General features: G+C 42.7%; 1 protein-coding gene across 3 annotated transcripts in view; it reads right to left on the reverse strand.

The window, feature by feature from the left end:
• Positions 1 to 24,779, reverse strand: part of Garnl3 (GTPase activating Rap/RanGAP domain like 3) — a 146,438-nt gene that overhangs the window by 73,281 nt on the left and 48,378 nt on the right. For all 3 annotated transcript variants that reach the window (XM_076845451.1, XM_076845449.1, XM_076845452.2), the window contains exons 4-5: positions 13,800 to 13,874; positions 1,266 to 1,365 (exon numbers count right to left, since the gene is read on the reverse strand). In XM_076845451.1, the coding sequence (XP_076701566.1) occupies positions 1,266 to 1,365; positions 13,800 to 13,874 (175 nt within the window). The remainder of the gene's footprint in view (positions 1 to 1,265; positions 1,366 to 13,799; positions 13,875 to 24,779) is intronic.

Below are 24,779 nucleotides of genomic sequence, written 5' to 3' on the forward strand. Positions count from 1 at the left end.
GGGCCAAGTTGTCACACTAAGGATGCAGAAGCAGAAAAGGGGAAAGAGCCCGGGTCCTTGACATCACTGAGCTTTCGAATCACCCACCTCAGAGCCTATCCTCCTTCTGGATTTCTCATTCTATACCTTCTCGTTTAAGCCAGTTTAGGGCAGGTTTCTGTTACTGGAAGCTGATGGCACCATTTTTTGTCAAATCATCACTGTGCTGGGTTTGCACTGGGGAAGGCGACAACCTTCCTGCTGATTTCTGTCTCTATAAAAGCTTCTATATTCCTCCACCAACTTGAATAAATTCTGCTGTCCAAATACACGAACTTCTTAGAGGTACTGTATCAGGTTTCTAAAGACATCACTAAGGTCTGATTGCTCTCATTTCACAGCTCAAAGATCAACATATGCATTAGCCTAAGAAGCAACTTCTCAAACTCATTTAGGCTCCTGCGCAGAGCTTATTCTTCCATTGCCAGTGTCTTCTGTCACTAACACACTCCTGTTTTCCATCTTTTTGTGTATTTTCACTTGAGCTCTTTGTTCTAGAAGTATGATGTTTGAAAGTTCTTAGTGACTGAGCTCTTGGGATGTGCCAGGCACTGGGTTTAGTGCTATTTCTTCTTTTCAAACCTTCTAGGTAGGGACTAATACCTACTTTAAAAGTAGGGAAGCTGACTCGCAGGAAGTGGAGAGTAGCTCCTGTAAGATCCTCTGTTAATAGATGCAAACCCATTGTGTGAGTGCCTGTGGGCAGGGACCACACTGCCTCTGCACTCTGTCCCCACTGCTCTGCAGGCTGCCTGGCAGATAGCAGGCTACTCACAGCTGAATGGCCCCGGCACCCACTGTCTAATGCCCCTCTTGCTCCACATTGGCCCAGAAGCTTGGGGAACCAGTTCTCTGCCTCACTGCCTATGTTCAAAGCTCACTAAATTTGTTTTTCCACCTGAAAAATTCTAGTCTCTCAAAGCCCTCATTCAGATTCTATAATCCCCTCTTAACTCCCCAGGGACAAAAACAACTTGGAAAAAAATCTAAATGACAAAACAAATCACAATCAAAAAAAAAAAAAAAAGGAGGAAAGAAAAATTCCTAGGGCTGTGACTCCAAATAGCATCTTTTAATCTACAAAGCTTACTACTGACAGTGAAATGCCCTGACCTTAGTGTCCCTAAATTGCCTAGTTTCACTCATATATAGCACCAGAAATTACCCTAGCACTCATTTTCATTTTGAGTATCTTTTCTTCCCAACCACTATAATAGCATAATTACCTTGTCCTAAAAAATACTTGAAATACCATCTGGTGTGGTATTCCGGGTTCTCTAAGTGCACGTCTGTTCTTCGCCAAGTACCTGGCAGAGCAGTCGCATTCTGTAATGGAACAAAGTTTGTGCCATTAAGAGCCTTACTTAGAAAGCGAATAAGCTGGAAATGAACCAGAGGCCAAAGAACCAGAAAAAAACATTGTTCAAAGCAATACCCAGGGGCTCTAACTTCGTGTTCTCATTAGAAAAGACATTTGGTCTAAGTCTGCATCATGGAGGTGTTCCAGAGGCCCCCCAGAGACGAGAGAGAACCGAGTGAGGCGGGAACTGACAGGAGTATAAGGTAGCTCTGTCAGAGGTTTCACAACATTTGGGGGTTGGTGCCCCCCAGAATGCCAGCTGTTCGCTACCTAACACAGGCACATTTCACCTCCAACACATCTCAGCCTCTGACCTCAAGCCCACAACTATGTAAAATTCTTAAGATGTATTATAAAAATCACCCAACTGATGTGGAAAATATGGATGAACATAACAAGTAACCAAAATACTTTATCTGAAGATAATCATTATTAATGTTTGGTTATTTTTTCTATGCATATTCATATGCATTCTTCTTACCAAAATGAATTGTACTGAACATACAGCCTCTGGCTTGCCTTAGCTCTTATCCATGTCAATAAATATATTTCTACAATGTTAATCTTTTTGGCTCAGGTGGCAGTCCACCCTGTGGACACAATATGACTATTTAACAATATCTGACCACTATAAATAAAGTTGTGCTGAACACCTAATCCCCGACTCACATGCCAACGTGGCAGGTTATCCCTGGAGGATAAATTCTTGGAAGCCAAACTGCTCTGCCAAGGAGTAGGCACATCGCCAGGGATCTGTGACATGGTGCCACGATCAGAGCTCCCCCAGCCCTGATGGAGGCTTCCCCTTCCCATGCCCTTGATGTTTCCTCTTCAAGATTTAATGGCAAAAATGTCATCTCAACGTTGTTTGGGTTTCTTTGTTCACCAACGGAATTGAACATTTCCTTTATACTTTTATTAATTATTTACAATTCTTCTTTTGTGGGTTACCCGCTTATGTCCTTTGTCCGTTTTCTAATCGTTGTATATTATTTTTTCATATTTATTTGTGAAAACTTTGAAATAAAATGCAAATCATTTTTTTCTAATTAGTTTAATTTTTAACTTTGCTTATGATAATTTTGGGCACAGAGGGATGTTTTAAATTTCTCAGATTGTTCCCCTCCTGGCTCCTGTCTTTAGTATCATTACATAAAAAGGTTTCTCCAAACCATTATTTTTAAAAATATATTTTTAGTTGTTGATGAACCTTTATTTGTTTATATGTGGTGCTAAGAATGGAATCCAGTGGCTCACACATGGTAGGCAAACACTCCATCACTGAGCCCCAGCCCCAGCATACCATTATTATTATTATTATTTTTTGAGAGAGAGAAAAAATTTTTTTCAATATTTATTTTTTTCGTTTTCAGCGGACACAACAACTTTGTATGTGGTGCTGAGGATCGAACCCGGGCAGCATGCATGCCAGGCAAGCGTGCTACCACTTGAGCTACATCCCCAGCCCTCCATATCATTATTAATGAAACTATTTACCTTTAAATTCTAAATGTTCTGTGGCTTCATTTTTAAATTTCACTCTTTAATCTGTTGAGCATTTTTGATGTTTGCTATGAAGATCAATTTTTTCCTAATAGTTTATCAATTAACCTAATTCTAATTTTTTGAACACTATCACTCCCAACCTTCATAAGGTAATAAATACTTTTATGGTGAATGTCTGAGTCTTGCCTGGACTGGGCAGGGGTTGTTAGACACACATTTTTCTGAATGATTGGCAGTTACTCTACCAAAGCTCCATGGACATCTATTTTGTGCCCTGTGTAGGAGGCAGGCTACTAGAACGTACTTCTTGATTTTGCCTCTAGTGATTTGCTAGATGTTTGTGATCAGTTTTTTTTTTTTTTCAATAATTTTGAGAAACTTTTCTTCAACTCTGAATTTTCAAAGAGGTTTTTCTCTGGAATGAATATTAAATGTTACTAAGAGCTTTTTCTTCTTTTTTGCCACTATTGAGAGAATAGTTACATGGAGGAAAATCATAGTGATGTAATGTATTATATATAGCAACAGTTCTTCTGGTGTTGAAGAATTCTTAGACTTCTGGAATGCACCCTACTGGGTCATGGGTATTATTCTTTTAATGGAAAGCTGGCTTTAAAAAATGATTTATGCATCATAGTTGTTAGTGAGATGGATTGATGCTTCTTTGGTGTGTGTGTTGCTGTCACATTCTCAGGTTACAAACTGAATTGAGAAACTTCCTGCCTTTACCATAGCTCTGGAAATACTAACATTTGCTAAGAGCTCTAAATGCCAAGTATCAGGCTATGCATTATTTCCAGAACTGCCACCATCAATTTGATGAGACACAGTCTACTTTAACCCCATTCTTTCTGATGAGGAAATCGAGACTTAATAAGTTTATGAATGTTGCTTACGGATGCAGAGATAATCAGTAGCAGAGCTGGAACTGAAGCCAGTTCCCATTTCAGAGGTGTTTTCTCTCTTTTATTTTAGCCATTACATCATTTTCTGTGTCTTTTTTTTGTGTCCTGCCTTTATAACTTATCAGGGAATAAAACTGTAGGTTAAAGTTTCTTAATATTATTATGCTTTTATTGGATTATCTTGAATTTTGAAAAACAGCTGCAGCTAAATATGTATAAATCTTTATTTGGAAAAATTTTTAAACTTATATAAGAGCTGCAAGAATAAGAACAGTGAAGAGAGCTGTGAGAATGAGGAAGCAGAGAGCATCCCCTTTACCAGGCTCACCTGTGAAAACGTCTCACCCGCCATTTGTTCTCTCACCTACACACACACACACACACACACACACACACACACACACACACAATTTTTCCGGAACCATTCAAGACTCAGATGCATAAAGAATAGCCCTTGGGAGCTGGGGTTCTGGCTCAGTGGTAGAGCGCTTGCCTAGCATGTGTTCTGGTTTCGATTCTCAGCACCATGTAAACAAATTAAATAAACAAAGTAAAGTTATTTTAAAAAATAGCCCTTTACCCCTCAATGCTTCAGTTTGTACTTCTCAAGCAAAGGGACATCTTACACAACCACGGTATGGCTTTGCCAGTGTCTGTACGTTTAACATTGGTGCAGCACTTTTATTTTCTATATTCCCATTTCATCAAGTGGCTCAACAGTGCTGTTTGAAGCTTTGTCCTTCTTTAGTGCCGATCAATTTGTCGTCATGCCTCTAGCTTCCCTTCATCTGCAACTTTTCCACACACTCTCTTTTATGACAGTGACATTTTTGAAGACTGCAGCACCCTTTTTCCTGGTTTTTTAAATAAAGCCCTCTGCGTTTGGAGTCTGCCTGACATTTCCCCGCACTTAGACTCGGGGTCTGCACACCTGTGGGAGCACCATGAGTGAGGCTGGTCCTTCTCAGCTTATGGAGACACTTGCCCAAGATGCCCTGTGCTCCTTGTTGGTGAAGTTAATTCTGATCACCTGATCAGGGTGTCCCTCTTGGCTTTGACCTTCTGGTGAGACTTAAGAGGGCGTATTGTTGGAATCTGCTCCTCATAGGTTCACTAGCAACAGCCCTTTACTTCCTAACCAGGAGCCCTGGCAGTGCTCCTGCTCCACAGAGGTCTCTACCTGACACCAGGCAGAGTGCTGCCTCCACCTAGGGCCTGTCAACCAACCTTGGGCATCAGTGGACCAGAGCGGGGTGTAGCCCAGGAAGCTGGCCTCAACCAGTCAGACCCCTCAATAGCTGGTATCATTGCCTTGAGCCCTGGAACCTAGAAAGCTTCTGTAGAGCCTGAAGAGGAGACTCTCTCATGTCCCCAGCACAGCTAAACTGCTGGAGCCTCCAAGATTTGCACAACTCAGAGAGGGTTCTTTGAGGCAGCGGCACCAGATGGCAGCTCAACTTCTCAGATTTGTTGGAATGTGCACTCCTGGGTTCCCTGTAGAACTCCTCCTCCAGATCTCTCTGGGTACCTTTTTTGTTTTGTTTTTGTGGTGCTGGAGATCAAACCCATGATCTCATGCAAGCTAGACAAGCGCTACACTGCAATCCAAGATCTGCATTTTAACAAGCAACCGGATGATGTTGATCACATAAAATTTTCAGAACCAATGCTCTATGCCAGGGGTTCTGAAAGAATTGAGGCTGGAAAGGGGGAAAGGACTCAGATGGGGCAAAACAAATACATCTGTATTTTCCCTAACTTCTAGAATTTAGTGTTTCATTCAAGTATGAGCATATAAAATAAACTACAGTAGAGTGAACAGTCCTGGTAACCATCTCTCTCTCTCTCTCTCTCTCTCTCTCTCTCTCACACACACACACACACACACACACCAGATACTTTTAAAAACTTGATAAAACTCATTATAGTGATTGCAGCTATCTAGAAACACTGTTTATGTTCTTCCACCATTTAAAATTATAGTAGTTACAGAATCTACTTCTGGATTGGTTATTTAATAAAAGTAAAAAACACATATATCATGAATTAGGTTTAGAAAATACTCCTGGGGCTGGGGATGTAGCTTGGTGGCACAACACCTGCTTAGCATACACGAGACTCTAGGTTTGATTCCCCAGCAATATGAAAAAAAAATTCTGATAACTTGATTATTGATCAACCATTTCCTTTGTAATCCTCTGTGGTTTCTTAAAAATATTTTTTTAGTTGTAGATGGATACGATATCTTTATTTGTTTATTTTTATGTGGTGCTGAGGATCAAACCCAGTGCTTCCCACGTGCAAGGCAGGTGCTCTACCACTGAGCAACAGCCTCTGCCCCAATCCTCTTATTTTATATGCCTTTAAAAATATTATTCTGAGAAGGGATCTACAGACTTCACCAGACTGCTGAGAAGGGTTGAAGGAACAGAAAATGCACACCTAGGACCTTTGAAGCACATGCCTCTGCCTGACCTTCTCTAGAGGCTGATGGTGGCCACTGTGGAATGGACTAACCCAGGAGAGGTAAGATGTAGCCAGCATCTGGAGGGAAGGACAATGGGACTGGGCAGTGGCTCATCTCATAAGTCAGGTACAAGCTGTTAATAATAGGCCTTTTTTTTTTTAATGATTTAAAAGTTATATATTTAACTTTCATCTTCACTGAATATTTAACTGAAATGGGGGACCCAACACCCAAAAAGTTGTGAGTCTCAGTAGCAAGCACCTCCTGGCCCTGGTGAAAAGCACACATGACGGGATGTGAAGACAAGAATGCACACAGGAAGCGACAGGGCCAGAGCCACAACCCCCTGACCAGGACCCAGGAGAACATCTCTGAAAACAAGTGCCTGCTTGGGATGACATAGTGGCCATAATGGGACATGCAAGTGTCCAGCTTTTTACATGTGAGCACCCTGGTAACCACTGCCTGAACACGACTGGAAGTGTTCTCAGTGTCCTGGAGGCACCCGTCATTACCCAGCCACATCCTCAAAGGCAACCACTAGCTGCCATCTGTCTCCACGGGCTTTATCTGCTCTGGAACATCATAAAAATGAAATCGCTTCCTGTGTTCTCCAGGTTTCCAATCCCGTGAGATTCTGTCTGTGACGTTTTCCTTTCCCCGGCTGCAGCCGTTCTTTCTTGTTCACACTGTGTGGTCCATGGGTAGTAACAGCTCAGGTTCATTCTCCAGCTGGTGGACATTGGGATTGTTTGTGATTTTATTAAGAATAAAGTCACTGTGAACGTTCTGTGTCTTTCTGTCTTGGGACACTGAAGATGCACACATTCAGTTTTAATAGGTGCTGCCAGACAGATTTCCAAAGAGGAGTCACCACTTCACACTCCTACTCGCCATGTGTGGGTTCCAGCTGCTCTAAGCCCCTGACCAGATGCTCAGCATTTCAGGTCTTCACTTCAGCACTTCTGGAAGAGTGCAGCAGCACATAACTGTGGTTTTAATTCTCAATAAATTCTAATTATTTTACATATACCTGATTTTACAAAGGAGGTCAGGAATACCGAAACTTTGTCTATAGCAATTTAAGGTGTCAATGAAACAGGAATGTGTTATTTGCTGCTGACAAGAAATTTAGGATGAAATATTGTGATGAGAGCATTTTCTAGATAACTGAACTATTTAGCTCTGCAACTGCCCGTGTTTACTTTACACCCACGTAGACATTTGCGAAAGGTCTCAGTAGGTTAATGGGCTCATGCTGTTCTGTGCTGCAGAAGTGCCTGGACAGGCCCGCTGTCCAGAGAGTTCGAAGGCTCAGAAAACCTCGTCTTCTCTGCTTTGAATTCCAAAGCCCACCAAAGCTTCTTATTGCCTTCACTCTTTTTTTTTTTTTTTTTTTAACCCATTTATACTTGTGGGATGTGAAGGAGGGGGCCTGAAACTGGCCAGGATATTTTAAGAATTCAACAAAATCTATATATAAAACACTGATTTTTAAAAAAAATTTTTTTTAGATGTTGATTTTATTCATTTATTTATATGCAGTGCTGAGAATTGAACTCAGTGCCTCACCCATGCTAACCAAGTACTCTACCACTGAGCCACAATCCACGCCCCGAAACACTGATTTTATTTGAATGTTCTTAAATATTTGGCTTCAAGCAGAGAATCAACACAATACAAACCTGCAACAAATGAGTCCCCAAATTTCACATAATGCCTGTGATTTTTCATCATCTCTTTCACAGTGAGCTCAATAAAAAAGTGAAAGCCTTGAATAGCTTGGCCTTGAGTTCCTCAATTAAATTGCTGAGAGAACCCTGGCAGGATGGAAGATATATTTTTTTAAAAAAACTAAATTTGGGGGGGCTGGGGTTGTGGCTCAGCAGTAGAGTGCTCGCCTAGCATGTGCGAGGCCCTGGGTTCGATCCTCAGAACCATATAAAAACAAATAAACAAAATAAAGGTACTGTATACAATTAAAAACAAAATAAATATTTTTAAAAAACTAAATTTTTAAAAATTACATTGTAATCAGGGATAGAAGCTGCTTGTAAAAAAGTAAAATTAAACAAAAATTAAAATCTCTTTTTCTCCCCATCTTCTATGTTCCATTCCACTTCTTTTCCCTAAAATAACCATACTATCAGATTGATAGTGAGCCTACCAGTGAGCCTACCAGTTCAAGACCAGCCTGGCAACAGTGAGATACTGTCTCGACAAGTACAACAGCATCTTGGGAATAGTCCTATGTCAGGACATAAAGAGCTAATTTGTTTAATATATACAGAACTAACTTGTTCTTTTTAATAATTTGGGTTGACTATAGACTTATAAAACCTGTGAAGAACATGGAAGAGTCCAAGAAGGGAAGCTAAGCCTCCAGCTGTTGTCCTGACCTCTCAGGCTCATTCTCCAGAAGCAATTATGGTTACATTCTCAAGTATCCTTTTGGAAATTTTCTTACATATTGACAAGCATATTTATCTTTTTTTTTTACAGAAGGAAAATGGATATTATACAAATCATTCTAGAATTTGCTCTTCTGTCTAACACTCTGCTGTGATGTTTTGTCTATGGTAGTGAATATACCTCTATTTCATTTTTTTTTTTTTTTTGTACCAAGGATTGAACCCAGGGGCAATTAACCACTAAGCCACATCCCCAGTCATTTTAAAAATACTTTCTTAGAATTTTTAGACAGAGTCTTACTAAGTTGCTTAGGGCCTAAATTGCTGAGTTTGGCCTTGAACTTCTGATCCTCCTGCCTCAGCCTCCCAAGCCTCTGGGATTACAGGCATGCATCACCACACCCAGTTCTACTTCATCTTTCCAATAGTTGAGACTAATCATTCCAGTATTTCAATTATACAGTCATAATTGTACCATAATTTATATTAATCATTCCTCTATTCATGGAAATCGAAGTTGTTTCCAGTTTTTCCCCCACTATTTTAAATATTGCTGCAGTACACATCTTAGCAGAACTGAGGCCAAATGGTATACACATTTGTAGTTATTGCTAATTGCCCTCCCCAAAGATTAAACTAATGTCTACATCCCTCAACAGTGTATAAGAGAACCATCCCCATGCTAACAGCCATTGTTGTAAAGAGCCGAGAGACTGTCCCCTCTGCTCCACCATCTACTAATTGGTAATACAAGTGTGGGAGCTCCCTAGTGACTCACCTGGGGGGTCATGCACATTTTAATTAATAATCTGAATGAGCACACAGATGGCAAGACAAGAATATCTGAAGGAAATATAAAGCTGCTCAGTGGTTCAGCTAATAGGACAGGTGACAAAATCAAGATGTCACAAAAATTCTTGATAATTAACAATTATGGGACTCTCTAATGAGATTAAATTCAGCGAAGATAATGCAAAATCCTACCCTTAGGTGCAAAATATGAAGTATTCCAGTGCAGGGCGGGGAGGCCAGGTGCTGTGAAGTGGGCTGCATCTCCCTCTTTACCCATCAGGAGCTGAGGCTCAGAGACACTGAGCTGCAGACCAGTAAGCATTGGAGCTGAGATGGGAAGCTAGGTCTGTGTGACTCCAAAATCATCCCTGCAACCCCACACTGCCTCACTGCTAAAACCCAGCACACATGAAATAGGCAGGGGTGGGGGACGCCATACTGTCAGTTCATAATGGGTTTAGGGGCTTCAAAAAAGTAGACGGAGTGTCTACAGTAAGGAAGGAGATAGCCCGGCTTCCTCTGTGGCCTTATAGAGCACATCCAGAGCCCTGTGTTCCCTTCTGAGCACTTAAGGCTCATTGGCTAGAGATGTTATTACCTTGATTTGATCATTGCACACTGAAACTTCACACTGTACCCCATAACTATGTTCAATTATTATGTGTCAATCAAAAGTAAATAAATTTGCCAATTAAAAATTCTAACACATAGTAAGTTTTCAATATTATTACTAAAATTAAATAGAAGTAGGAATGAGAAATTAATAGTGAGGAGGTAGACTAAATGAGAAGGGTCAATATGCATGATGACTTATAAATATGTTGAGAAACTAATAAAATAAAAATAAGATGCTCATTAGTGGCCTCCCATGTATCCAAGGAACAGAAAGGGGGATAATGGAGGCACTGGTTCCATCTAATAAGGAACACAACAGATATCTCTGAATACGGAAGACCCATCATGGTGAAGAGGGCTCAGCCTTACCCTATGGGGCTGTGGAGAACAAAGCAGAAAAAATAGATGTGCTCTGTTCAGTGAAAAGAATTTTATAGCAATTAGCAATTCTGAAAAATGGAATTATCTACTCTGGGGATGTAGAATAATGGGAGACAGATATTTGGCCTTTGACCCTGGTTCCTGACATTGAGCTCCTAAAATCCTTGGAATTCCCTGAGTGAGAAGGGTAACAGGCAGGCCTTTTGTTCTAAGGAGGTGACTCTTGGTGGCCGGTTGTTGGAAAGACTAAGCCTTGATTAAAAGCTTGGAACTTATATCCCCACCTCCCAATCTCCTGGGAGAGAAGAGGGCTGGGGAGAGAATCATTGATGAATGGCCAATCATTCCATCAATCGTGCCTGTGACACGGCCATAAGCCCCCCACACCGGGGTTGCACAGAGCTTCCTGTTGTTGGACAGTCATGTGCTGAGAGGAGGGCACCTGAAGGGGGTGCGGCAGCTCCTTGCCAGGCACCCTGCCCCACACTTATTCTATGTGCCATCCCAGTGGGATGTTCCTGAGATACATCCTTTATAATAATCCAGTGACAAGAGTAAACTGCTTTCCTGAGCTCCTGAGTCATTTCAGCAAATCAGGGAACCTGAGGAGGGCTATGGAAACACCGGCCAAGCAAGCCAGTGGTGAGGGCTGTGTGGCCACCCATGGCCTTCACATGAACCTGCAGTTCTGGTCTGTCCCCTGGATGTTTAAAGGCCTCAACCCAAGGACTGAGTTTAAAGGTACCTTGCAAAAACAAACCAAAATCCTCTGTGCCAAAGGCAATGTGCTGAGGGCCTCCAGTGTCCTCAGGATAAATTTCAAGACCAGACAGCACAGAACCAGGTGGCCAGGCACACTCAGACACAACAGATGGGGAATCACAGAAACCTCTGCTCGCCGTCCAGAGAAATAAAAGGCAAATTTAACATTATCTTAAGGAAACAGCAAACTATAGGAGGTGACCATGCAACCTTGATGTAGCCAGTGGATTCTTACACACTGAAAGCAAAGCAACCAAAGAAACAATAACAAACTGTGTACTATCAAGTTAAGAACTCTGTGATTCAAAGGACACAATCAAGAAAGCAGGAAAAAAAAAAAAAAAAACATAGAATGGGAAAAAGTTTTTTCAAATCATGAGGTCTAGTGTACACCCTATATAAAAGACCCTTATAATCCAAAAATGAAAGGACAAGTAACCCAATAATGAAATGCTTTGTAATTTGTTTTTTCATGGGTTCAGAAAATTTTAAATTGCTGTATTGAGTCTTCTATTGCACTAACTGCTCTAATTAACTCAGAGCAAGGCTGATTATCTTCCTCTGAGTGTCATGTGCCTCTGGAGTCTTTCATTGGGTGGGACATTGAGTTTGACACTTGTCAGAAGCTTATAACTGAGGACCACCAACATAAAACAAAGCCAAGGTACTCCAACTGAGAACTCATGCTCAGTAGCTTTGGTGGAAACAAAATCTAAAACACTACTTGATCTTGGTATTATCTTCCAGAGAAGCAATCTGACGGGATTGCGTTTCATATGCAGCAGACCACAGTGATCTGTTAAGTCAACAGATCCACCAATGGTTCCAGTAGTCAAAGGACCTACCCAAAGTCATGCTGCTGGTGAGCTGTAGAGCCATGACTTGAGCCCAGGCATCTGACTGCAGAGTCAGTCCTGCCCATGACCTGCCACAGGTGATTTCCCATCCATTGGCTAGGAGCCAGAACCTGTCCCCAGGTGTATGTCAGAGCAGGTGACTCAGCCTGGTGAGCAGTGTTTGATGGCCAAAGTTCATAGTGATTTCAGGACCACGTGAAGACCCCATTTATGTCTTTCCTGGAGGCGTGGGTTTCCTCCAGACACAAGACCCAGCAGGGGCCAGAGCTGTGCTTGGTGGGTATAGTCCAAGGCAGTTTGCTCATTTTGGGCTGGGCTGAATTCTGAAAGCTTTTGGTGGCAGAAGCATGTCCTAAGGCACAGTAGTCTCTGGGGTCTCCAGTGTGTTGGTTCTCAGAGCAGAAACTTAGCATGGTGGTCACTGGTTTTCTGAGCACTGAAACAGGGACTTGCTGCTTATGCTCTGGGCTTTACACCTGGGACATGCGAGGCTTCGTGTTTTGTGTCATCACAAGCCACTTGGGGAGGGCCATTTCAAAGATTCAGAGGCCAACTTCCTGACATCATTCTGGCAAGAAGTCTGTGGGCACCTGTTCAGGGGCTTGACCGAGGACAGCGATGCCTCCTTTTGCCTGACACAGCAATAGTGAGGGCACCATACCTGGGTGAATGGGTACGCTAAGCCAGGGCCAAAGGTGAAGATGAACATTGACTTCCCGGATGCTAGGGCCTTTCAAGTTCAGCCCATAGTCTTTCACCAAGAATTTGCTTTGGGAAGTGGTTGGGCGAGCAGCACTGGCAATATGGCAACGATCAGGGAGCCACAACAACCATGATCACAGGAGCGAACCCCTACTGTATACCAGGTGCAGGGCTGAGAGCTTTCCAGCTCACCTCACTGAGCTCACTCAAGACTCTCAAGATAGTTTCTGATTCACAGATGATGAACTGAGCTCAGCAAGGCTGGGCTCCTCACCCAGGTCATACAACTAGAGCAGGGAGCTGGAACTTAAACCCAGGCTTGTCTGATTCTAAAGCTGGGGTGCTAAAGCACTGATTAGCTACCTTGAAAACAGGCTCAGAGATGAAAAAGAATCAGGAGCTTCCACTGTACTCTGCAATTTCAGGGGAAGATTCCAAGGGACAGAGCGAGCTATGCAGGTCTTAAAGAAAGAAAAGCAAAGTGATCCCTATGCCTGGCAGCAAGGAAGACCATCAGAGCTCAGAAGGAGGGTATGGGCTCAGGGAGTGGTGGGCAGCAGTACCCTCCTTTCCCCGCAGCTTCTCTGAATAAAGGTAACATTTGTAGTCAACACAGATTTTGCACCTTTCTCCTGGAAATGGATCTGTTCATGTGGCAATGCAGGGCTGACCAGCCTGGCAAATGATTGGAGCTTGGATCCAAAAAAGATGCTGTGGATTTTTTTTTTACCACTCTGATGGAACAATGGCATGTGTCCACCTGGTTTTATGACAGAACTTTTAAAAGATATGTGTCACCCAATTACTAGCACATTCCATGCCAGGGTAATAGCAGTGCCCCTCCACATCTACTCCATGCAAAGCTCTGGAAAGCTCTATTTACCCCTTCCAGAGCTCCATTCAGGTGAGTCGTTTGTGACCATCACAAACTGTCCACTGCTATGGCATAGGCATCACAATTGTGTGCTTGGTGCCAGAACAGGAACTGAGGAATATTCTTACCTCATCCGAAGAGCCATTTTCCACTCTGAATCTGCCTGCCCTCTGGATAGCTCCATCAGCATCACTGGAAATAAGCTAGGGGAAAAAAAGAGCATTCAGTCAGTAGCTGGGCCACCATTTGTAATGCCCCTTCTGTCCAAATGGCTTCCTACTATACTCAAGCCAAATGAGCTGACAGGCCCTGCCTTAAGCTAAGGGTTCCTTTTAAGTCCTATCAGTTGAGTCCTCAGAGCATCAGTCCCACGATCTTAGGAGTCCAAGAGTCAGGACCACATGGGCTGCAAGAGTGGAAAATGAGAGCATCAAATCCAAATCAGAACATTTTCCAAAACTGAAAAACATTAAAGCAATGGTCTGTGGAAAAATAATCTTTCAAACATATCAAATGTGGAGAAGTGGCGGCTCACAGATGGCAAAACTCAAAGCCAAGCATCAAGTTCAACTGCCTTCCCAGGGAAGCCGGAAGAACAATTAGTGGCTGGCAGGAATGCAAGGATCCACTAGTATCAGAGGAAGCTCTTGTGCCTCATTCAGTTTTAAACAGTTTCCAAAAGGCCAACACACGCCTTCCAGGTGGGCAGACCGTCTGAGTAATGGCAAGAGGGCACTTGCAGATGGATGGTCTTCAAGGGCTGGGTGCTAGGAGGAGGCGAGGGGGGAGGAGAGCGCACGTGGCACCACAGTCCTCAGACTGCTCCCCTGAGATGCTCTCCTAGATTTCTCAGAGTGACTTGGAAAAATGATCTCTCTTCTTTTAACCGTTTAAATCTACCTGTAATTTTCAGCGAAGATCTGCCAACAACTTCCACACTCCAGACTTATTAGAATATGCTTGCTGTGGGTGGGAGGGGGCGCATTCTACAATTCCAACTCAGGCTCATCCAGTGAAACAGAAATACTTTCTTAGGAGAGATTTGCTATCTATTACTTTCACTAGTATTTACAAGACATGGAGATGTGAAAATAAGAGAAAAAATTTCAGAGAACCTCCCCACAAATTTTCCCAAGGAAAATTATTTGAGAAAGATTGGCACATTTTTCTCAAGATAAACATAAAAATAGTATTGAGTGTTTATTGAGTACTTATATGTGCCATCTATTCTTTTGCCCTTAATATGTATTATCTTACTTAATTCTTAAAACAACACAAGGCTGAAACTCTTACTAATTTCATTTATGAGCAAGGAAATTGAGGCAAAGAAGGGTAAATCAATAGCTCCCAACTAACTGCCCAGACAGAGCTGGGAATGAGCAAAGGCAGCCAGACAGTGGATGCCGTAACCCTCATCTAACCAGACCTTACTTGAAAGGTCCAGGAGGCCCAGTTTTCATACCTAATCTTTAACCTGCAAAGCAATTCCTAAAAACAAATAAAAAGATTTCTATGTATATGCCTGGCTATTGCTGGTAGCAGATCCTATACTGCTGATAAACTGAGGGTTTGCCTTATCCAAACTGAAGTCTGGCTTTACCCTAGGCTCCTGGGATATACCTTCTAAGCCTGAGGAATTTCCTGTGTCTCTTCACATAGGGGCCTTGAGCCACACTAGATAGTAAGTAACATTGTGGAATATGGTGAGGGCTCCCATTCACACAGTACAGGTTTCCCATGGAGGGGCTGGAGGCCAAGGATAGCCACACGGTGGTCAGCCATATCCTCATGGTCAGGCCCACTGAGGACTCTGGATCCCACGGCTCAGTGAGTTCTCCAAGTGCACTGCCACTCATCGTTGCCAGCAGGGGTTATTACTGCCCAGGTCTCCAGCTGGAAGCTCTGCTTCTGGACCCTCCTGGACTCTGCCCTGTCTGATTTTCGTTTTTTTCCTTTGGCTTCCACTTGAACGTAAGTGAGCTGAACAGCTTTTGGTGAGTTCTGAGTCCTTTTAGTCAATGATTGAAACTGAGGGTGGTCCTTGGGCCCAAACTCTGTACTTGGTGTCAAGTGAGGCTGAGCTTGTGGACTGTTCTCTGACTCTTCAGAGACCAATGCTAAAGTACAAGAGCAAGATTGATTTGGGTCTCTGAGGGTCATTGTCATTTCCACAAGGTAGTGTAGAGGACTCGGCACCAGCATCATCCTTGCTCTAGGGGTCCACTCACTGTTAAGGCAGAAGGAGCAGCAAATAGGATCCAAGCTGGGTGTCACTGGCGTAGACTGCCTCAAGGGCTCTGGGAGAGCCATTCTGCGATCATATCTGGACTTAGCAAGAAAAGAGTGCTATAATTACCTAGTAACATCTCACAGGTATATGGGAGGAGTGTATTCTCCTTGTTATGCCTAAAGTAGAGATGAGTAGATAAAGTCTTGATGATAGTTTGTTCCATCTAGGACTGGGGAGAAGAGCGACCATCTTTCACCAATCCATTCATTCACTCTTAAACCAATACAAATTAAAAGTCTGCCATTATGTTCCAGACCCTGTCAGGCACAAGCACCCTGCCTTTTCCTTTGCTGATGTTAGAGTAAGAAGCATATGGCTCACCTTGCTTAAGAAGTTCAGAAAGAAAGGAAGAACACAATTGATGATTTGATGGACAGAAGGAATTTAGCTCCCTGTGAACTTAGGAGCATGAGTTCCCCATCTCTCCATCACAGTCTGCACATAGGTCACCATCATCTCTCACCTGGATGACTGTGACCACCTCTCCTGGTCCAGACACCTCCACCACTGCTCCTCAGCCACAATTCCTGATAACACCGCACCATGCTGGGTGGTTTTGGCAAACTGCTCGCTCATCTGTGCCTACAATCCACTTCCCTGCAGCACCCTTTCTTCCCACCAGAGGGCGTGTGCGTGTAGTGCACCAAAGTACAGAGACCCTGTGGCCCACCTCCCCCATCCCCAGTTCCCCCAGTGAAGCCAGCTCATCCTTCAGACCTGCCAAGTCCCCACTACTCCAAGATCCTTCAGTGACCTCACTGCCCAGGGAAAGGATGCCCTACAAATTCCCAAGTACCCCGGGGAGTGATGTTTTCCCTTCCTTCATATGATCACTTGGTCCATCATCAACTCTCCTCCAACACTCCCTCTGCTCCCCAGAGCTGCATGAGGACAGTCGGTATCTCCAGAGCTAAGCATACCACCTGCCACAGTGCAGACACTCATCAAGCATTTATGAACAAGAAATACACAACTAAGTGAAGGCTGAAATCCTACTGAAAGCGACAAAAGAAATATAAAAACAGGGGCAAACCTGTGAAACTAGAGAGGATTCGTTACTTTTGTGTGAGAAATGTCACAGAAATCCACCAGGTTCATTATGTGGGAAAGACAAAGTGACAGAAGCGCCACATAGCTTGGGAATCACCATGGCAAAGGAAGTCAACCAGGTGGCAAATTCATCAAATCCTGTGGGTTCACACTCACACCCTGTGCACAGGCTGATGAGTGTGGGGTAGCCCCTGAGGGTGGAAGGCCTGCCAGTCACTGGGCTGACACAGAGTGGCAGCCCCAGCATGCCCCACCCTACCCCACCCTACAGCTGGCTCGGGCAGCTGTGGCGGCTGGTGCCTGATGAAGACTGGCACACCAGCTGAGGCAGGAGGAGACCGAGCCAGCAAACTAAGGGACAAAAACAAACCACACTAACACTGCAGGAAAACCCCTGTAACGGCAGAGAGGCTGTAGCCGGGAGCTGCGTCAGCCGGTTCTCTTTCAGCCACTCCTCACAGACCCCTGATCTGGCCACCAAGACCACACAAAGTCTACACTCTTCCCTTTGCTGAAAGATTTGACTCAGAAAAGTCAGTTCCTACTGGAACCATTTAAATGTCCAATACCACAGTGCAGCTCACCCTGTAGAGTTAAGGTTCCAGCTGCCATCAATGTGAGTGGACAATGCCACTCACATTGTCCTCCAGTGACAGAAATGTACCTGGATACAAGGCTGGACCTCAGTCTCCTGAGGTGGCCATCTGACAGTTCTCTTCATTTGCAGGTGGGCCAAAGTCCTGGGTGGCATTTATATTATAGGCCCAGGCCTTCCAGGAGAGAGGCAATATCTCCCCTGCACCCTTTCTCTCCCACTGGCTAGAACCCCCATAACCAGAGGGGTCCTGGAAGCTCACATTGAAACCCACAGGAAGACAGTGGCTCATCTCGAGCCTGAGTTTGGGAGCACAGCCACCTCCCACTTCCAGTACCTGGCTGGATGTGAAAAATAAATCAACGTGCTGCTTTCCACTTCACTGCGATGTTCCAAGTCAACTATTACCCTCATGAAGGAGGAAAAAAAAATCACTGGTCTTATGACAAGCTCATAATTCAAAAGGTGGAAACTGACCTGAAGTATCAAAGCAAATGTTCTATAAAACAGATTTACTATCTAAAGCACAAGCACATTTTAGAAAGTCTCTAGTTATTGCAAAAATTTTGGGGTGAACTGCATGTATGAAAATAATCTGTGATTAGCTTACAGATGAAGTGCATTGATTCCTGGATTTTGAACAGCAGCGGCCACCATGAATCAAAACATTGATGCTAAGAAGAAAATAACTAGATTATCAATTTGACACAAATAGAGGAAAATGATGATAAAAACCAGAGACATGCCTGGGGGATGCATGAAGAATGACCCATGTCATGAAGGTGGTCTGTGGGCAGAGCCCAGAAGGAACCAAGTCACCCCTCAGACCCACCTGCTCCTCCAGCATGGCTTCTGCTATCGAGTGAGGCGAAGCCCGAGAAGCCTCCTGTGTTGAACACAGTTGAGCCTGAATGACAGGGGAAGAGGGCAGAGAGCAGACAGTCTGCCATCTGACCACTCCGGAGCCAGCAGCAAGGGGCAGGTAGGTCAGGTCTCCTCTCACCTGAGAGCACATGGGGCCCTTGGTTAATCTTCCAGGAGAAGTGTCCAGAGAAGAGATTTTTTCAAATAAGTGCTCTGTCCTTAAACACAACACTGCCTCTTCAGGAGTTCAGTGGTTCATGAAGATTTTTTTTTTTTTTTAAGCCGGTATTGGGGATTGAACATAGGGGTTTTGCACAAACAAATTATCCACTCTAAGTATAATTTTAAAAATATTTATTTTTTAGTTGTGGTTGGACACAATATCTTTATTTATTTATTTTTCTGTGGTGCTGAGGATTGAACCTAGGGCCCCTCACTTGCTAGGTGAGTGCTCCACTGCTGAGCCACAACCCCAGCCCTCTAGGTACAATTTTTTTAAAAATAAAATAAACACTTTTTGCAGTACTAGGAATGAACCCAGGACCTTGCACATGCTAGGCAAGCCTCTACCACTGAGGTATATCCCCAGCCCCATGCAAGATGTTTTTTAATCTAATCAATCCAGATCTGTATTCCTGAAGGATGCAGCCAGGAGGAGAGTGAAATGAGGAGGTAGCTAAAGGGGAACACTGAACAACCAAGAGGTCAACAGAGAGGAATGGCACCCACATCTTAATAAATATGAATAGGTTACATTCCCCTGTGGAAAGAAAAAAAGACTCAAGAATTAGGAACATAAATGAAATTCAACTAGTTGCAAAAGCCATCTATTATATACAATAAAACAATCATGAAAAACAAAGGTAAAATAAAAAATATTTTAGGGGCTAGGGATGTACTTCAGTGGTAGAACACTTGCCCAGTACCACCCCAAAATAAAACAAGATGAAACCAAAAACACACATATGTGAACATAAAAGGAGAGAGAGAACAGTTGTATAAAATGAGGCACCCACTGAATGCTTGTTATCAGGGAGAATATATTCTCTCTCTCTCTCTCTCTCTCTCTTTTGGTGGTGGTGGTACTAGGGATTGAACCTAAGGGCGCTCTACCACTAAAGTATGTTTCAGCTCTTTTTATTTTTTATTGTGAGACAGAGTCTTACTATTACCCACGTCAGCCTCAAATTTGCAAGCCTCCTGCCTTAGTTTCCCCAATTGTAGGGTTTATAGGTGCACACTGCCACACCTGGTTTCTCTATTCTTCTGATGTTTCAAGAATTATGTACTTGGGGCTGGGGATGTAGCTTAGTGGTTGAGCACTTAATTAGTTAGTATGCACAAGGCCCTGGGTTTGATCCCTCGTGCTGCATAAAAGAAATTATTGGTAAATTGGAACAACAACAGAAAAAAACAGTGAAGGAAGAATAAAATCATAAAGTAAAACTTAAGAAAAAGAGGCATCAAATGAAAAAAATTAAAATATTATTGTTTAGGGAAAAATAGAATTACCCCCCAAAATGGACAATTATAAATATTTATATAATGAATAATAATATATAATTATACAAAAAAAACTATTATAAATAGGAGTTAATAAATAATAATTATAGGGGGTCCAGGAGTTCAGCTCAACACTAAAGCACTTACCTAGCATGTGTAAGACCTTGAGTTCAATCCTCAGTGCCACACACACACACACAAATTATGGTGGGAAATTTTAACATGTTTCTCTTGACAGATCAAGGCAAAAACTAGTAAGGATTTATAGAAGAGTCAAATAATAAAATTAATAAGCATTATTTAATAGCCATATGTTGAACTTAGAACTTAGCAAGGTACAGAGAATATACAATTAAAACATTTATTAAATTTTAATAATAAAATTAATATTAAAATTAATATTGAACAAAACCCACAAAAATTGTATAAAATTCCTTAAGACCAAAAAAACCCTGTAAAGCTGTACAGATCATGTTTTAGTATAATGCAAGTGAGAAATCATTTCAAAAGGATCAAACAATTGGGAATTCAAAATATACACTTGAAAAAAACTTGGGCTGACTAGGAATAGTCAAACTGGATGTGATTCAAACCCGTCCAACAACAGGGACAGGATGCACCACAGCATACAAAGCCCTAGATGTTCTCTAATGGGAAAATTCATATTCTTAAATGCTTTCATTACTAAATAAATAAAAATGGATAACAATAAGGTACTAAATAGTAATCTCTAGAAGATATGAAAAATAACCATGAAATAAACCCAGGACCAGCAGGGACAGGAATCAGCCAAAGACTGAAGAGGGCAGTGCAGAAAGAGGAGGGCAGTGGAATCGGTAGACACCTGGGAGCAGGGGACGAATGTGCGCGGTGAAAAGGAAGAAAATCAAATAAGATGATGAAGTAGAGAGAAATTTTTTTAAAAGATCAAGAGAATGCAATGTGAAACTATGAGAATACCATGAAAACTTCAATGAGTGAACAACTAAGAAAACACACAAAGTAAAAATTATTTTAAAAAGGGAAGAAACTTGAATCTGCCTATCACTATTAAGATAGCAGAACACTGCCCACAAGGCCACCATGGCCTAGGGGTCTTCTGAAGAGGTGAAGGGTCCCGTCTTCTACATGCCCCCACCCCATGGTGGCCACAGATGTTTCCATAGAGAAGAACTGGCAGATCTTTTGCACGTTTTGGTGGAGAAAGTGAGCAAAAGGGAGTTGACATATATTGACCATCAGCAATGCTAAGGAAAGAAGGCAGAATGTTTAATTTATTTGGTCCCACAGCTCTGATTGGGTCAGACACCAAATGATCAGATCCCAAGGATGATATCTAGTAGACAGAAAAAGGAAATGACCAATTATATGGTCAGTTGGCAATTCCTTTAGAATGCTTGCTTTGTTTAAATTTATTTTCACTTAGCTAAAGTTAAAAAAAAAAAAAAAACCCATCCCTCAACTGCACTAGCTCCACTTCAGGTGCTTGACAACTACATGTGGCTACTGCACTGGACAGTGCAGCTATAAACATTTTCGCAATTGCAGAAAGCTACACTGAACAGGACTGGCCATGCTGGGCCTTTGTGCAACTCTGAGATCAAACTGGTTTCTCATCTGATTTGTTAAATATACTAAATGGTAGTTATCTGTGTGAGTCAATGCTCTGAGTGGGCTCTGCCTAATCTCAGCCATACTGTAACTGACTCACACAACAATGAACAGTGCTCAATGTATTAGATGTTTTATTTCAGGAAAAAATTAATATCCAAGCAATAATATCCATTTGTAGAATTTAAGAAATTTATGGGCTGTGGTTGTGGCTCAGTAGTAAAGAGCTTGCCTGGCACGTCTGAGGCACTGGGTTTGATTCTCAGCACCACAAATAAATAAAGATCCATGGACAAGAAAGAAAGGAAGGAAGGAAGGAAGGAAGGAAGGAAGGAAGGAAGGAAGGAAGGAAGAAATTTAATAGAAAATAGGAAACAAGAGGGGCTGGGGTTGTGGCTCAGCGGTAGAGCACTTGCCTAGCAAGTATGAGGCCCTGGGTTTGATCCTCAGCACCACATAAAATAAATAAATAAAATAAAGATATTTTTGTACAACTAAAAAAAAATAAATATTAAAAAAAGAAAATAGAAAACAAGAAGCAAAAAATATAACTAACTCATCACTAAATAAAAATATCATTTGTTTCCTATTAAAAACAATTAAATGAGAATCTTTCTTAAATTAATATGAATACATACTTTCTCAAAAACAAAAATCTCTTTCCCCTCTACTTTACTACTTTGTCTCCTGGGTTGGCATTTGTTCCCATCCTAAATCTGTCTGGGATTACTGTGATTTCTGTTTAGCATGCACTGTGTAAGTGGCATTCAAGTGTATAAACCACAGAACAATATTTTTACTTGGTAAAGAATATCTCAGAAAGATTATGTAAAGGGCATCTTTAAAAATAATATTTTGTATTTTCCTCCAGATCTCCTTTCTTTAAAATGAGTGATAGTAAGTGCAGAGTTTAGGACCCAACTGACTGGGTTCAAATCTCAGTTTTACATTTATTAGCTTACTGGAAAAGTCACTTGATCTTTCCTTGTTACGTTTTAGTTTCCTTATCTCTAATATGGGGATAATGACTATATCCACTTCTAGGTTCACAGAGAGAATTTGATAATGTAATATATATAATAATCCCAGAGTAGCACCCAACGTATCAGGTGCTCAATAAATATTATGCTATAACATGTGTTATTATAATAATATGACATTGATTAATATAAAATGCTGATTAGTATTAAATCACTAATTAGTGGGTTAGTGATTAAACTGCCTTAATGCTGCATTTAAACTCTTGGAAGATCTGTTTAAACATTGATCCATCTAGTAAATATTAGTGAGAACTTATTTTTCAGGGCCTGTTCGAACTGCTGGACTAATAAAGATAAATGCAATACGATCCCTGCCCTGGAGGACCACAAACCCTAATGGGAGAGAAAGACTATACATATAAACAGATAAATCACAATGCAACCTGGTTAAATGCCATAAGAACAGAAGTGAGCTCAGGGTGCTGGGGAGGTCAGAGGCTGGAAAGACCCACTCTGCCTGAGGCAGTGGTGGAAGGCTGCATTGCTATAACACAATTTATTCTGGTACAGGACCTTTGAGAAATGATTTCCAACATAGCAGGCTTTTTAAAACAGCAAATACTTGTCAAGAAAGCAGACCACTTGACCCTGTACATACAAATATGCCTGTCTGTCTGTCTGTCTCTCATATGCATACACACACACATACTCACCCCTGACTTAGAAAGAACTGTTCAGAAAGGAAGAACATTTAAATGTATGCATAAAAATAACTATGGGCAGAAGGCATTGTCCCCTCGCTGGTGGGCTCTGCTGTGTCCTCATGCTGAGCGGTGCTCCCTCCCAGCTTCCCCCCTCCCATCTCTGTCTTTCAGTTCACTGCTGGAGGGAGGGATGGGGGAGCCAGGTTCAGGGACAGAGGTATGTGTACTTTTCCTCCCACTCTTCACCTTCTGCCTGTGCCAGGGACAGGAAAAAGATTTGGGAAGCTGAGCAGCTGAGTGCTGAGCACCATGATGCCTGGAGGAACATCATCCAGGAGGACAGATAGTGACTGGAAGAGAAGCAGTGAGAACTTGGCCCTGGGCTCAGGCCTTGCTTATCATCCTCATCCTGGCCACCATCCTCAGCGAGCTCCACATCCATCATGATGATTTTTGCCAATGGCCTGAGCTCGCCCTTCTGCCTTCTCCCACTTAACGACCTTGCCTGGCTCCAGAGCTTTGCCACCCATCCTAAGACTCCAGCAACGCCCTCCCCACACACTGGCACAGTGCCTGGCTAACGCACTCTGGTTTTTTGATTCATGGCCTCCAGACTTGGGGTTAATGAAGTTAATGCTGCTCTAACTTATGCACAGGCCTTGCCTACTGCTGACCCCTCATCAGGCCCTCAGAGTCATGACCACCCCGTCACCCCACACACACTCTTACCCCTCTTCCTGTGTTCATAGAAACACATTTCCACAGAGCAGGCCTGCAGCCAACTCATCCCACTCAACTTAGGCTAGCTCCTCTGGGCCACGGCCCAAAGCTTCCCTTCATTCCTGCTTCCTTTCCCATCACAAGTCCACCCCATCAACCACTAGTCACCTCTCTAGAACACCCTCTCTCCTGACAGATGGCCATGCTACGCAGCATGCCACCATTTGTGAGGTAGGTCAGGATGGGCACTGTCAACAAACTCTCCATCTCAAATGAACTTGCCTCAGTTTCCAAATTCAAATTTATCTGGCTAGCAGGAAATACCTGTGGAGATCCAACGCAGAAGATGCGACTCATGAGTGAAGGCCACCTTTCATCCTACGGTGAAATATCAGAACACTCTCTGCTTCTCCATGACCAATGGGGAGGAACCGAGAGATGCATTTGGTGACTGGCTTTGTTGCTTCCAACAGAACCAATCTGGTTAATTCTTCCCTCCACTATTGCATTTTGGGTCAGAGATACTGGGTTTATATGAAGAGCAACTGCATTTTGAGGTATCCCATCCATGCCAGCACCTCTTCTTCCCGGCAGGAAGTGGGGAGGACTCTTTCCCAGTTAGAACCATGGAAGCATCCAAGCCTCCTGATCTGCCAGCAGTCTTGAAGAAAAAGCAAAGGAATTTCACAGAGCCCAAGATCAAGTGCCTGAGAAAGAAGTTTGCCCAAAGATGTTTTGAAAGGCTAGGAGGAAGCTTATCCGTGGAGAAACTAAACAGTATCATAGGAACA

This window comes from Callospermophilus lateralis, chromosome 2, assembly GCF_048772815.1.
Source record: "Callospermophilus lateralis isolate mCalLat2 chromosome 2, mCalLat2.hap1, whole genome shotgun sequence".
Lineage (NCBI taxonomy): Eukaryota > Metazoa > Chordata > Mammalia > Rodentia > Sciuridae > Callospermophilus > Callospermophilus lateralis.